This window comes from Phyllostomus discolor, chromosome 8, assembly GCF_004126475.2.
Source record: "Phyllostomus discolor isolate MPI-MPIP mPhyDis1 chromosome 8, mPhyDis1.pri.v3, whole genome shotgun sequence".
Classification (NCBI taxonomy): Eukaryota; Metazoa; Chordata; class Mammalia; order Chiroptera; family Phyllostomidae; genus Phyllostomus; species Phyllostomus discolor.
The window spans coordinates 112588905-112601913 of NC_040910.2; the positions used below are offsets into that span (position 1 = coordinate 112588905).

At 67.8% G+C, this 13009-nt stretch overlaps 1 protein-coding gene and 1 long non-coding RNA gene across 3 annotated transcripts in view; one reads left to right on the top strand and one right to left on the bottom strand.

Annotated features, from left to right (window-relative positions):
- The first annotated feature begins 1406 nt into the window (after positions 1-1406).
- LOC118502261 lies at positions 1407-11088 on the top strand. Its single transcript, XR_004904976.1, has 3 exons — positions 1407-1473; positions 3248-3255; positions 11077-11088. It is a non-coding gene; the product is annotated as an uncharacterized LOC118502261 (long non-coding RNA).
- The window catches only part of CYTH1 (cytohesin 1), a 51301-nt gene continuing 40883 nt past the window's right edge, over positions 2592-13009 (bottom strand). The window contains exons 6-13 of one of the 2 annotated variants that reach the window (XM_028520240.2): positions 12705-12785; positions 11820-11932; positions 11147-11295; positions 10682-10793; positions 6005-6081; positions 4733-4804; positions 4045-4199; positions 2592-2768 (exon numbers count right to left, since the gene is read on the bottom strand). In XM_028520240.2, coding sequence (XP_028376041.2) covers positions 2690-2768; positions 4045-4199; positions 4733-4804; positions 6005-6081; positions 10682-10793; positions 11147-11295; positions 11820-11932; positions 12705-12785 — 838 coding nt within the window. In that variant the 3' untranslated portion in view covers positions 2592-2689. Of the gene's footprint in view, positions 2769-4044; positions 4200-4732; positions 4805-6004; positions 6084-10680; positions 10794-11146; positions 11296-11819; positions 11933-12704; positions 12786-13009 lie in introns of both variants that reach the window. The other variant, XM_036034217.1, reaches the window with a different exon arrangement.

Here is a 13009-nt window from a genome sequence, read left to right on the forward strand (position 1 = left end):
GCACGATAGTTCTGTGTGCGTCTTGGACTTAACAAAAACCCCCGATTCCTAAGTAGTTGATTCTAGTGGTCTTGCAAATGAAATTTTCTTCATTTTGGGGTTGTTCATTGCTTCTGAGCTGTAAAAGGGACTTTTGTGTATCGACCTCCTAGCCTGAAACCCCGCCCAACTCGTCCATTAGCTCCAAGGGGTTTTTTGTAGATTCCGGAGCATTTCACAAACACGGGGTAACGTCATCGGTAAACACAGTCGTGTAAACACTTCTTCCTTCCCCACCTGGAAGCTGTCTCTCTCTTTCTCCCCTGATCGCCCCGGTGAGAGCCTCGAGCACAATTCTGGACACAGGGGGCAGGAGCGGACAGCCGGTCTGGCTCCTGAATTTAGGGGGCAGTTCTGCACACGAGAGACTTGGACCCCTTTGGGGCCTGAAGGAATCAGTGGGGAAGGAGATTGAAGGACGCGCACGAGAGGGTGGCTGGCAGAGACCCGAGGGAGGCAGGCAGGGAAGAGGTCCCGTCCTCCAAAGACGGGAGGAAGCCGAAAAGGAATGTAGTTACGCTTGGCATTGAAAAGGAGGACACCCAGCGGTCTGTTGTCCAGGCGAACTGCCAAGGTCGCTGGAAGGGAGGCAGGCACAAGGCTGGGGGCTGGAGGCCAGAAGCAGAGGGGGGGCCCGCTGCTGCTGGGAGGGGTGGCAGACCAGGGCGGCCCTGCACCTGGGCGGCCACGCGGAGGGTCTGCCCTGCTCTGTGGCGCCTCCCTGTGGCGCCTCCCGGGCACTGCGCAGGCCAGCTGGAGACTGAGATCTGCGCAAAACACACCGGCAGAAGGCACACTTTTTAGTCTTCATGAAATTGGATGGGTGCCGCTTGTTTCTTCTTTAAAAGGGGGCAGCCCTGCCCCCTTTGTGGCTCAGTGGAGTGAGCACCAGCCTGCGAACCAAAGGGTCACTGGTTCGATTCCCAGTCAGGGCACATGCCTGGGTTGCAGGCCAGGTCACCAGTAGGGGGCGTGCGAGAGACAATCACATACTGATGTTTCTCTCCCTCTTTCTCCCTCCCTTCCCCTCTGTCTAAAACTCCTCCCCACACAGTCGCTCGGTTTCAGACAGGAGAGGCTGTGACAGGCCAGCGCGCCCAGCGCACCACGTGCCCGCCCTGCCCCCCGGCCTCCCCTCCCCCTCCCCCCCAGGACAGAGTCCACAGGTGACCACGCGCGTTGGGCAGATTGGAGTTTATTTGCTGCAGCCCCTTGGTGCCGGTTTACAAGGCAAAAAAACCAACTGAACAAAAACTGCAATAGTAACTATAATTCTTTAAAAACCCTGTCAACAGCTTTGCTTCCAGCCATTTCTTTATATTTTGACAAAACTTTTTAAAACAAATACAAAATAATCTAAGAGGAGAAAAGCTATACACAGATAATTTACACCTCTGATAAATAGACTAATACTGACCAGGTCCCTCGGTCTGGGTCGTGGCCCCGACCCCGCCCGGACCCCCGGGCCCCTTCAGGAGCCCCCCCTGAGGCCGCTCCAGGCAGGACCCGCACGACGGGGGGAGGGGCCCAGGGAGTCCCCCTCTCGCCCCCCCCCCCCGCACCCCGCCAGTCCCTTGGAGGAGAGCGATCTCCAGAGATGCCGGCCCACCCTCACGGTGGGGAGCCCTTGGAGGCCCACCGCCCCCTCCCTCGGGGGTCCGGCCCGGACGGGAGACGGGGCGCCCTGAGAGTCCCTGAGAGCACGGCAGGACGGGGCTGCTTCCGGCCCCCGCACACCGCGGGGTGGAGGGCAGGGCCCGCTCGCGTGCCTGAAGGGACGACAGCGAAGCTGAAGCCACAGCACAGGCCGCCCTCCCCGCCGCCCCCTCCACCTGCCCCGCCCCCCAGCAGGGGGCCCCTCCCCTGCGAGGCCACCGCCAGGGGCGGGGTGGGGGAGGGCCCGGGGAAGTGGGTGCTGAGGCAGAAAAAGCTGAAGCCCTGGGTGCACGGGAAGGCCCCCCCTCCTCTAAAACGAGGACCGGGGCGCGGGGAGCCAGCCAGGGAAGGAACAGTCGGGCCACCGCGCCTCTGCCGGGCCGCCCGCCTCACAGTTTTGGTTGCTAGGCATTTAGCTCAGGAAAGTGCTCCCTGTTCCGGAGCCCACGGTGCGAATTCTGAGAGCGGCGCAGCTCGCGCCCGCCCGGCGGCCCTGTCCCCGCCCCACCCGCCCCCAGAGGCGCCCACGGCCCCCTGCAACGAGGGGCTCGGGGGCCCCACAGGGCCCGGGGCCGCTCCCTTAGAGCTGCCAGGGGCGGCCTCCCACCGCGGGCGGGCGGGCCGGGTGCATGTGAAGGCTCTGCTCCACGGTTCTCTTTGTAAAACACAAAAATATATCTTTGTGGAACGTGGCTTCTCTTCCATCCCGCACTCAGCCTGCGGCGCTGCAGGGACCCGGGGGCTCCGGGGAAGCACCGGGCACGTGTCGCCCTGACCCCAACACGGCGGCCCTGCGACAGGAGCTCCGTCCTCGCAGAGGGAGGGCGCCGGCCACAGCAGCGGCGCCAGCTCCCTCGTCCCCAGAGTGGGGGGCAGCCTGTCCGGCGGCCCCCACTTGAGAACGTGCCAAAAGCTGAAGCAAGTCTCTGGGAGGGCAGGGCGGACCCCGCAGGCGCTCCCGCTCCGGGGGGCCCCGCTCCGCTCCGCACACAGCTCAGTGTCTCTTCGTGGAGGACACCTTCTTCTTGCGCGCTGCCAGCATCTCGTAGAAGGGGTCCCTGCTGATGGCCGCTCTGGAACACAGACGGGGCGACAGGGAGAGGCTGAGGGTTGGGGCGCCGAGACCCCGAGAGCGGGGCTGCCCCCGGGGTGCCAGGCCCAAGCCCCATCCACTCGGGCATCCCCGTAAAGGCCCAGGCCGTGGCCCGAGGAGAGACATATGGTCAGGGGACAGGACAGGGACAGAGAATGACACACGCGTCCAGTCGTGGTCCACCCCGGGGGAGCGGTCCACCCCTGGGGAGCACGGGCTGGACGCTACGTTCCACGCCAGCAGCAGCGAGCCCGCGGTCTGCGGGCCCCACGGCTGCACCGCGTCCCTTCGGAGTCCCCTCACCTCCGCCCTCCTCTGGGCCCTGGGACTGGGCCCTGGCGCCGTCACCAGGCTCCTGTGAGCCCCAGCCCGGGGCCCGGACAGCGCATTGCGGGAGCTGCAGTCCGACCGACGGCTGCAGTCTGACGGCTCTGCGTTTCGGGAGCGGCTGCGCTCCAGGCGTGGCCGTCTCCAGGGCTCCCAGGGGACACCAGAACTGGGCAGTGCCCGGAGCGTGTGCCGAGGGGACTGCTCGGGTTGTGAGGGGCTGCTGTCCACTCGCTGCTTAACTGGCCAAAGGACGGCGCCGGCCGCGGGAGCGGGTCCCATGCAGCACACACACTGCAGAGCCCTCGGCCCCCTTGGGGGAGACTGTGGCCTCGCGGGGCAGCAACCCACGCGCTTCAGGGCCCCTGGCCATGTGGTCAGTGCAGCCTCCCCGGCCTCCAGGGAGACGCTGAGGGCAGCTGGGGCGCGTCTGCTGGCCGGGGAGAGCGAGGACACGCCCCAGAGGGTGTGGCACCGAGACGAGCGGATGCCCGTGGGGCTCAGCAGCAACCCGGACAGACCTCCCCGATGCCCCGGCCAGATGGGGTGCAGGATCGCCCCCCGGGACACGGCGCCCCACATCCTCACACCGAGGGGCACCGACACAGGAGGGGGCCTGGGCCGGCAGCTCCGCTCACACCGGGCGCCCCTCCCAGACAGCTTCCCCGCGACAGCAGGGCCCTGCACTGGCACAGTCCTTCCCCTCGGGGGCCTCCATGTCCCCTCTGGGCCTGGACCCACAGCGCCCCCGGGGTCAGGAGTGACGGAGCATGGCGTTTACCACCACTGCCGGGCGGGGCGGCCGCTGGGCAGGGAAACAGACCCACTCCCCCGCTCCACTGTGGGGCCGAGAGTGCCTGCTCCCGCCCCCGTGCTGGGCCTGGGAGTGCGCCCGGGACACCCCGACCCGACCCGAGGGCAGCCCGTACCTGATGCACTTGATCCACTCGCCCTTCTCCTCGGGCGTCGGGGCAGAGATCCGGTACACGGTGTGGTTCCCCTCCACCACGCGCCCGTCCGCCTCCGTCTTGCAGGCCTTGATGACCTGGTCCTTGTTGTCCGGGATGTACAGCTCGAAGCAGTTCTGAGGATCAGAGCGGGGCGGTCACCGAGGGCCGAGCGCGTGGCTGACCGAGCAGGAGCTAGGAGAGGCGCTCAGGCTCCCAGAGACCCTCCCGCGGCCTCCGTGAGACTCAGGCAGGGCCTGCAGGGAGCTCTGCACAACGGGGACCAGGTGCCACCGGCTCACGGGCAGAGACACCCGCCGATGGGGGGAGCCAGCCAGCGATGCCCCGGTGCCCCAGCCGCGGGGAAGACACCGACAGGCACCGCAGCTCCTGGGACGGGGGGGCCTGACCATGAGGCAGGGGGGGCTGCCCTCTCCGGAGGGACAGCTCTGCCCCTCGGGGTGACGGTCAGTAGGTGGCCCTCAGCAGGTGGGCAGAACGAGAGGGTGCTTAGGGCCCCATCTCTGGCTTGAACACCGAATTCAGGGCATGACGGGTGCTTCTGTTTCACTGTTGTTGTTGTTTTAAGTAAATCTCTGTCCTTGAACTCCTTTGCAGAGACCTGCCACGCCCATCCTTTCGTCCCGAGTGTCTCGGCGAAAGCACTCACCGGCTTTTTGGAGTCCTCCACCTCCCGGATGCTCAGGTTCTCCAGAGGGATGATTCCCCGCGGCTCCTTGTCCTGCGAGAGACCGCACAGCCTCAGGAGGGAGGCCTCGGGGCCCAGTCCGTGTGCACCGCGCCGCACACCCGGGACACGACTCGCCCCAGACCGCCTGCTCCCCCAGCCTCTCCCAGCTCAGCCGGGCCGCAGGCGCCCCCAACAAAGCAGCACCAGGAAACGCGGAGCACTGTCGAGGCGCCACACCTGAGCCCCCCGTCAGCAAAGGCCCCTGCAAGGAGCTCGCCCGGGGGTCCGACGGAGGCCCCGCGAGAGCCACGACCAGCCCTCGGGCAGAACAGGCGAGCCCTTCGCACCGAAAACTCCCGCCTCTCGGCCCGGCCCTGCTCATCTTTCGAGCCCTGGTTCCGAGTCAGGCACCCCCAAAGACCCCAGCCTGGTCCCAGAGCCCCAGCGCCAGGGACGACAGCCCCGGCCCGTGACCTCCTGCCCCATCTTCTCCAAGAGAATGTGCCCGCCTGACACACTCCACCGGGGCCCAAAGGGGAACCTCAACTCCTGCCTGTGCCCGGCCCCTCCCCAGGGCCCCAGCTCCCAGGGGTCACCGTCGCACAGGTGCCTGAACACCCCAGACGCCCGTCTTAACCTCCCCGTCCCCCATGTCCGGCAGCCACGGCCAAAGACCTGGCTCCAAGCTCAACAGTTCGGCCGGGCTGTGCCCCGGAGCCCGCTGCCCACACAAACGTGCCCGGGATGCCACGCCCTCTCCTGACGGGTTGATCGAGGTGCTTCCTTCTTTGTAGGGCGGTAACTCCAGCTCAAGAGCACGTCGGGGTCCCCCCCACCCCTCTTCCTCACCACCTTCCTCACACGCCTGCCCGTGGCCGCGCTTCTGCATCAAAGGATTCAGCCTCTCCACTGCCCCGGGACCCCTGAGTTCCCCAGGTCACGCTTAGCGTCACGTCAGCGTCACCCCCTTCAACAGGCCACAGACTCTTGCTTGGCAGCTGGCCCAGGCTCACTCCCTCCCGCCCAGCTCCGAAGCCCGTTCCACAGTGAGGCGCATGCCCCGCCCTCCTGCCTTCCCCGGCCCCGGGCTCCATCTGGAAGTGGGGGAGACGCCCCACATCCGCAGGGCTCCCAGGCCCAGGGCCCCAGTCCTCCCTCCGCCCTGCCGCACCCTCTTCCCGGCCCGGCCATGCGGACGGGCCTGGGGTCTCCCTGCCACCTCAGAAACGGGGCCGCGCGGGGCACGCTCACCGTCGTGTACTCGAAGTAGTACAGGCAGTTGTCGGTGAGGATGAACCAGCGCCGCTTCCAGGTCTTCACCCTGCCGCCTGCGGAGCAGAGAGAGACGCCTGTCGGCGGGGGCGCGGGGTGGGGTCCCCCCGCACGCAGCTCCCTCCGGGCGAGGGGAGGGAGCGAGGGCAGGGCCCCGGGGAGACACGGAGACCACGGCGGGGTTTGCACCCGTGACAAGACACAGAGCCAGACAGAAGCGCCTTTCACAGGGTGAAAGTCTGTGGACATGAGCAGAGCAAGCGAGTCAGGCGGCCGGGAGACGCCCGGGAAGCGGATGAGAGCGGGTGAGCGCGGGCTGCGTGCGATGAGGGCGCCGGGACGCTGCGGGCGCGCCGGGATGTGTGGCATGGCCGGAGGGCCTCTCTTGGTGGGGCGGGATTGGGCAAACCAACAAAAAAGGGGGGAGAGGGCCAGCCCCCCAGTCCGGGCCACAGTGCCGGGCCTGCCAGCCCCGCCGCGGGGGGCTGCACCGCCAGAGGGGCCGGGGAGGAGCGGGAGGGAGGACGTCGTCGTCCGTCGCCGTCAAACCCACGGCTTTCTCGGGATGTGTGACCGCACCTCCCTGGGCGCACGCAGTGCGGCTCCCCCGGCTTCAGGCTCCCGGCCAGTGTCCCAGAGCCCGGACGGCCCGGGTCCTGCCTCAGGGAGGACTCCCCGGGGGTGGGGGCCACTCAGGGCCTTCTACATGGCCCTCCCCCCGCCCCCCGGAAAACTGGTGACAGGGACAGCCAGACCAGGGGCCCCCGAGTGCCGAGTGGCAGCGGCGAGCCGGAGACCCTTCCCTGGGTCCCCCCGACACAGTCCCCCCGACACAGTCCCCAGCTGCAGAGGAGGCTCGGAGGGGGCCTGGGGTTCCCGCGAGGCGGGTGCTGAGGCGTGAGCCCGACCGTGACCTGCTCACATGCAGGCGCCACGGCCCTGCCTCCCCTCTCCGCCAGGGGGGTCACGGGAGAGCTTTCTGGCCGCGAGCCGCACAGAGCACGCCCAGGCCCTCGGGGGGCACACGGGGCGCCCCGGAGCGCGTCTTACTGCCCGGGACAGCAGGGGCTCCTTGGCTGAGCCTCAGCCCACAGAGGGGACCACCTCTGCAGTGTCCGCAGAGGGCAGGGCCTGGGGCTGTCCGTCCAGCGGGCCTCGGTCCCGCCTCCTGTCCCGCCTCACCCCAGGAGCGGGCGGTTCTGAAGGGCGCGGTCCAGCCGCCAGGACACGCCTGCACTTTCGGTCCCGGTCCCGGCGTACAGAGCATTCGTGCCTGAACTCTTGGGAGACTCCGAGGTCGACCACCAAGGCCCAGGCCCTGCCTGGCACCGACCCCGGCCACGGAAGAGGGGTGCACAGCGAGCACGCGCGGCCCCCGCCAGGCCTGGCTGGTGTCAGGCAGACCGACTCTCTCCCCGCCGTGGGGGGCGGTCTCTGGGAGCTCGAGCCCCTCCCTGAGGCACGGGTGGGGGGCCGCGGACGGAGACAGCAGGACGGAGACGGGAATGGGAGCCCGGGCGGATGGAGATGGATGAGGAGGAAGGAGACGAGGAATTCTCGTGGAACTGGGGCCTCTCTAACGTAAAAAGCACCCCTCCCCCCATCCTGGAGTCGGGAACTCGGCTCTTCCCCCTCCTGGGCCTCCATCGCCACCCAGGGCTCAGCCCCCCCCTCCCCTACACTTGCCCCTCCCCTCGCTGGCGACCACCCACGCACCCCCAGGGGGCAGGGCTGCTGGGCCCTAGGGCTCAGGGAGTCATGGGAGGGGTCGAGGGGTCGAGGGGTCGGTGCCAGAGCGGGATGGGCGGGGAGTCCGGCAGGACAAGCAGCGGGGGCGCCCCCTGGCGGCCGAGGAGGCGCGGCGGTCCCCTGACCGCCGGCGGGGTTCCAGAGCCCCCACCAGAAGCATCGCTGCGGCCCCCAGGGGGGCGCTTCCGCGGGGAAGGGGACACAGATGGGAAGCAAGCAGACAGGCCCCTGCGCGCCCAGGACAGTCCCCGTGGAACTCACAGGGCCACCCCCTCCTCAGGGTCCCCGCGCCCGAGGGGGACGGGCCGGAGGCCTCTGGAGCCTGAACGGCCCGCCGGCCCCCAAATGTTCCAACGCACGCCACCACTGGGGACGGGGGTGCTGCTCCTGGGCAGTGTTGCCCGAGTCGGGCTTACGCCGACGGCGGGGGAGCTCCTCGCCTGGGGGACCCCGAGTCCCCAAACCAGCGGCTGCAGAGTGGGTCTCCACAACGCCACTGAGGCTGATCTGGGGGGGCCAACGAGGCCTCAGTGGGAAAGGGGGGGACGAGAACAGGGCTGAGGTCCGAGCGCCCTCCCCGAACGCCCAGGAAGTGAGGCAACGGGACTCCGAGGAGGAACTTTTGTTTTTTGTAATTTTTTAGAAAAGAAGTTCTACCGGGCGGTGCTTTCAGCTTAGGAAACACCCTTCCCCTTTCCACACAGAGCTCAGCGTCTCCTGGGCCGCGCAACCCGGACCCTTCCGCTCACCGCGGACCAGAAGCGCACACGGCTCGGGAAGTCAAAACGCCTTCCTCCTCCTCCCCTCCGCTGTGGGGACCCCGTTTTAGCTCCTGGGTGTCGACCCAAATGGAGCACATGCCCTGGCTACTGGCTGCGAGACGGCAGGGCGGGCACTGCCCGTGCCCCCACGCGCTGCCATGTGGGAGGGTGCGTGTCTCCGCCTGGCACCCCGCCGTCCGGCCGCTGCGCACCATGCGGACTCGGAAGGCAGCGACAGCGGCCCCGGACCCTGGCCAGTTCCTTAGGGACTGCGCGGGAAGTTAGAAGCAGCGTGAACACTACCACCAGCAATTAAAAAGAAAATGACCAAAAATAACAGAAGAAGCAGCTGCAGCAGCATCACAGAGGCCTGGGCAGGGCGAGCGAGCAGCGGGGAGGGGGTACATACCTCCTGGAGTTTGGGGCGGGGAAAAGGAGAGCCAAAATCATGGAAACATACAAATGAGGGAGAAAAGAAAATTAAAACAAAGAAATTCAACCCAGCTCCTCAGTCTCAATGCAATGCACCTGTCACTCCCGTCTGCCTGGGGTGGGGCTGGGGGGAGGGGCCGCCTGCCTGGCCTGAAGGGAGGGGCTCAGCAGCCGCAGCCCACCCAAGGGTAAGGCAGGTGTCCAGGGCACTACAGAACTTGGCCCCAAGGACCCCACGACTGAGTTCTCACAAAGCTGCCATTTCTTCATTCCCATGACAACTACTTTGGGGAGCAGTCACGGTCTTTTGTCAGCCGGCCACCCCTTTTCAAAGTGTGTGTACACACCGGAGCGCACAGCCTGCCGCTGCCTGTGCCCGGGGGCCCTGAGGCGCAGGTGTGAGGGCGCTGGGCAGACACGCCCTGAGAGTGGTTGGGTGGGGGGTTGGAGAAAGGAACACAGGGATCCAAAAACCGGGCCCCACGCTTAGCTAGATTCTGTCTAACGTTATGGGAAACCTCATGAATTTGCATGTCCTGCTGCAGGTCCCCCTATGGCTCTAATTTTAGCAGCGGGCTGCCGACACAGGCGCTGCCTCTCCGCACCAGCGCTTTAACAGACTTCGCTGGGGGGTGGGGGGGCGTCGCTGCAAGCCCAGTGCCCTCGCCCGGTTTCCAGCAGGCCCCCGGACACTGGAGCCACTTGGCACCGAAGACTCAGAGCGCAGCGGCCGCCTCTGCTGTTAGTAATTTGGATTCACTGGCCTAAACGTAGATGGAATTCAAAACCCTCATCGATGAGGCAGTGCTTTCACAGCGGATGGGCCAGGTCACCAGGTGTCAACACAGGGACTCGGGCCGCCCTCCCGCAGGAAATGCAGACCCTGCCGCTGTCGGGGCCGGTCAGGGGGGCGGCTGCCCTCCCAGCACTCCCCGGCCGGCCGAGCCGGTCACAGTCAGGGGCAGGGCTCTAACCCCGGCCAAGCAGCTGAAGGGGGCGGGGGGGACCAGGCTGGTCAGCAGCCTGCTGATGTGGGACCCTCGCCACGGAAGGCTGAACTCCGACAGCGGCCCAGAGACCGACCCCGCGTGTCTGGGGGCCCAGCGCTGCCACTGGGTGTGGACAGGGGTGTCACGCAAACCCCGCTGCTCCCTCCCTCTGGGTGACTGGAGCTCCTTCAGGGCAGGAGTCTCAGCCCTGCAAGCTCGCTTCTGCCCGCGGGAGGAGGACTCCCCAGTCTTTCAGGGTGAACAGAACCGCCGGCAGGGCTGACGGGGCCCGGGGAGGGGGGAGGGGCTGCAGGGGGTGCGGCAGCCGGGCTCGGGTTTGCCATGCAGGCGGCCGGTGGGAGCCAGATGCGAGCATGATGATGCACTGGGCGGTGGGCGTGGGGTGCGCGTCTGAGTGATGGGAAGTAGAGAGATGGATGCGGCGGGCCCCGCCCCGTGAGGGGCGGGGCAGCACGGAGAGGAGAGGCCAGGCCGTCACCTCCGGAGCGGACGTGTGGCGTGCACGTGCTCGCGGGCCACTGCCCTGGCGGAGCGAGGCCTGCCCCCCGAGCCTCCCACGTCCCCCGGGGGCACTGCTGGCCTCCACCTCCTTCCTGGAGGTGGCTCTGGCGCCAACAGCGTGAGTTCACACCCAAGCACCGCCGCGGCCGCGCGGGCACGTGTGAGTGCGAGCACGCACGCCTGCGCCCCGGGGCGCCGCTCACCGAGCTTCAGGAGCCAGCCCTCGCGGTCGGGGTTGAAGAAGGTGTGCGTGAGGTCGTTCCCGTCGTCCTCGGGGATCTTGAAGGGCTCGTTCTTGATGCTCTCGTAGAGGTTCTGGTGAGAGAGGGGCCCCACGTGCGTGTCTCCGGCTCCCCCGAGGCGCCTCTCCCTGCTCCCCGCACCGTCCCTGCCCACCCGGACCAGGGCTCCCCCGCTGCAGCCTGCAGCCCGCGGGCGAGGCGGACACTGAGGCCCGGAGATGGAGCCCCGCCCTCAGCACCAGTGGGAGGCCCAGGGGACGACCCAGGAAAGACAGAGAACAGCCTGACCTCCGGTCCCGCCTTCAGCTCCAGACTTACAAACCCTCCCCCCACTTCTGACTCCCTGGGGGGGGGAGCCACACCACCCACCTCCAAAGGGGACACAGCACACGCCCCAGTGAGGGAGGCCCCCCCACAAGTGCTCACCCGCAGCAGCTCCTCGGGCAGGTCCCCGCCGTCGTTGATGCCCCGGTTCATGGCCACGAACCTCTCCACGGTGGGCTTGTCCTTGACGTTGGGGTTGTGCAGGCTGGTGTTGAGCATGATGATGGCGAAGGAGAGCACGTAGCACGTGTCTGCGAGGGGCGGGGGGCCGTCAGACACGCCGCGGGGGCCCGGAGCTGGGGCCAGCTGCCGGGCAGAGCGAGGCGACCCCCGTGTCCAGGGCGCCCAGGGGCTCGCCGCCTCAGGTCGAGACAGGACGGCGCACCGCAGGCACCTGGGGGTGTCACTTGGCGTCCGCCGAGGAGAGCGCGAGCTGCCTGGAGCCCCGCCCCCTCACGCACCTGCGCCCCGTGCCCTGCCCCCCCCACTGACACGCGGTCACCAAACTGGAGCCGGAGCGGGGACACGGTGTGTAATCCTGTTCTTTGCTCACCTTATTAGCATTTCCCTACATCAGTAAGAACTCTTTAGAAACATGCGTGGTTTCAAGTTCCGTAACTTAGAGACACCACCAGCTCCACCCACTCCCTGTGGGTGGGCCTCGGGCTGTCCCCTCCCTGCTGCTGCCGGAACCCCCATCTGGACACGTGTGTTCCCAGGCACGGCCCACCCCGTCCCGGGGGAGCACCGCGGGCCCGCCGTGCCGGCCGCCTACCCGTGGACTGGAACACCCCGGGGTTGCACTGGCAGTACCGCTGGGCGAAGGCCTCCATCATGCGGTCGATCTTCTGGGCCTCGCCCGGCAGCCGGAAGCTCCACAGGAACTGCCTGGGGGGCCGAGACGGCTGTGTCACCTGCGTCGTCTCGGGGCTGGGGGCTCGCGCGCCCTCCCTCCCTCATCACTGTCCCGGCGATCCTCCCGCCCAAGGGCTCGGGGCCGCTGTGACGGGGACTCCGCCCAGATCGCCACCGCGCACCCCTGCTCTCCAGGTCGAAGGGGGGGGCGTCCCGGGACACGTGGAAAATGAGCATTTTCCTAGTGGGGGGCGGGGGGGGGCTTCCCCCTCAGGAAAGCACGCAGGCTGAAACACGGTTGCGGCACCGCTCACGTGAACTCTGCCGCTCAGAAACCAGGGTGAGGCGGGGGCAGAGGACCGACCCACCAGAGCGGAGACCCGCGGCCGGCAGTGCCCGTCCTCACCGGGTCCCCGTCTGAGCGGCCGCAGGGACCGGCGCCATTGCTGCCGCCACAGCAGGGCGAGCCCCCGGTGACGGTTTCCCCGAGGCCCAAAGTCACAGACCCAGTGAGAAACGGAAGTTACGTTCCCTCTGCACTGACGGGCGCGGCCACCTGCTCCCTGGTCTGGGCCGGAGACCAACCAAAGCCTGCTCCCACCTGCCCGCCAGGACCGACTCCAGGACTGGAGCACACGCCCCGCCCCAGAGACGGGGCGGGAAGCCGGAGGGAGAGCTCCGCCCAGTCCGCCTCTGGGCACATCCCCGACCCCCCACTGCTATCTGGGGCCCAAGCGGCTCCTCTCTTAGAGGCAGGGAGACCTGCCTCTCTCACCCGCACGGGCGCCCGCCCCACCACGCTCACCGCAAGGCCTGCACCAGGTTGAGGTCGGTGAACTCGTGCAGGCCCACGAACGCGTGCAGAACCTGGATGTTGAACTCGTCTCTGTCGAGAGAAACAAGGCCCGGGGCGGGGTGTCAGGCACCGGGAACCCCGGCTCCCCCGACTCCCCACTGGCGGGTCCCCACGCTGAGTCCTGTGGGCCCGGGACCCCAGCCAGGGCCGCGCCGCCGGTGCGGGTGCTGCTGCTCGGGACACACTCTCGGGAGGAGCCCAGCGTTCTGGCCCTGGCTGGTGGCTCCGCGGACTGAGCGCCGGCCTGCTCCCTT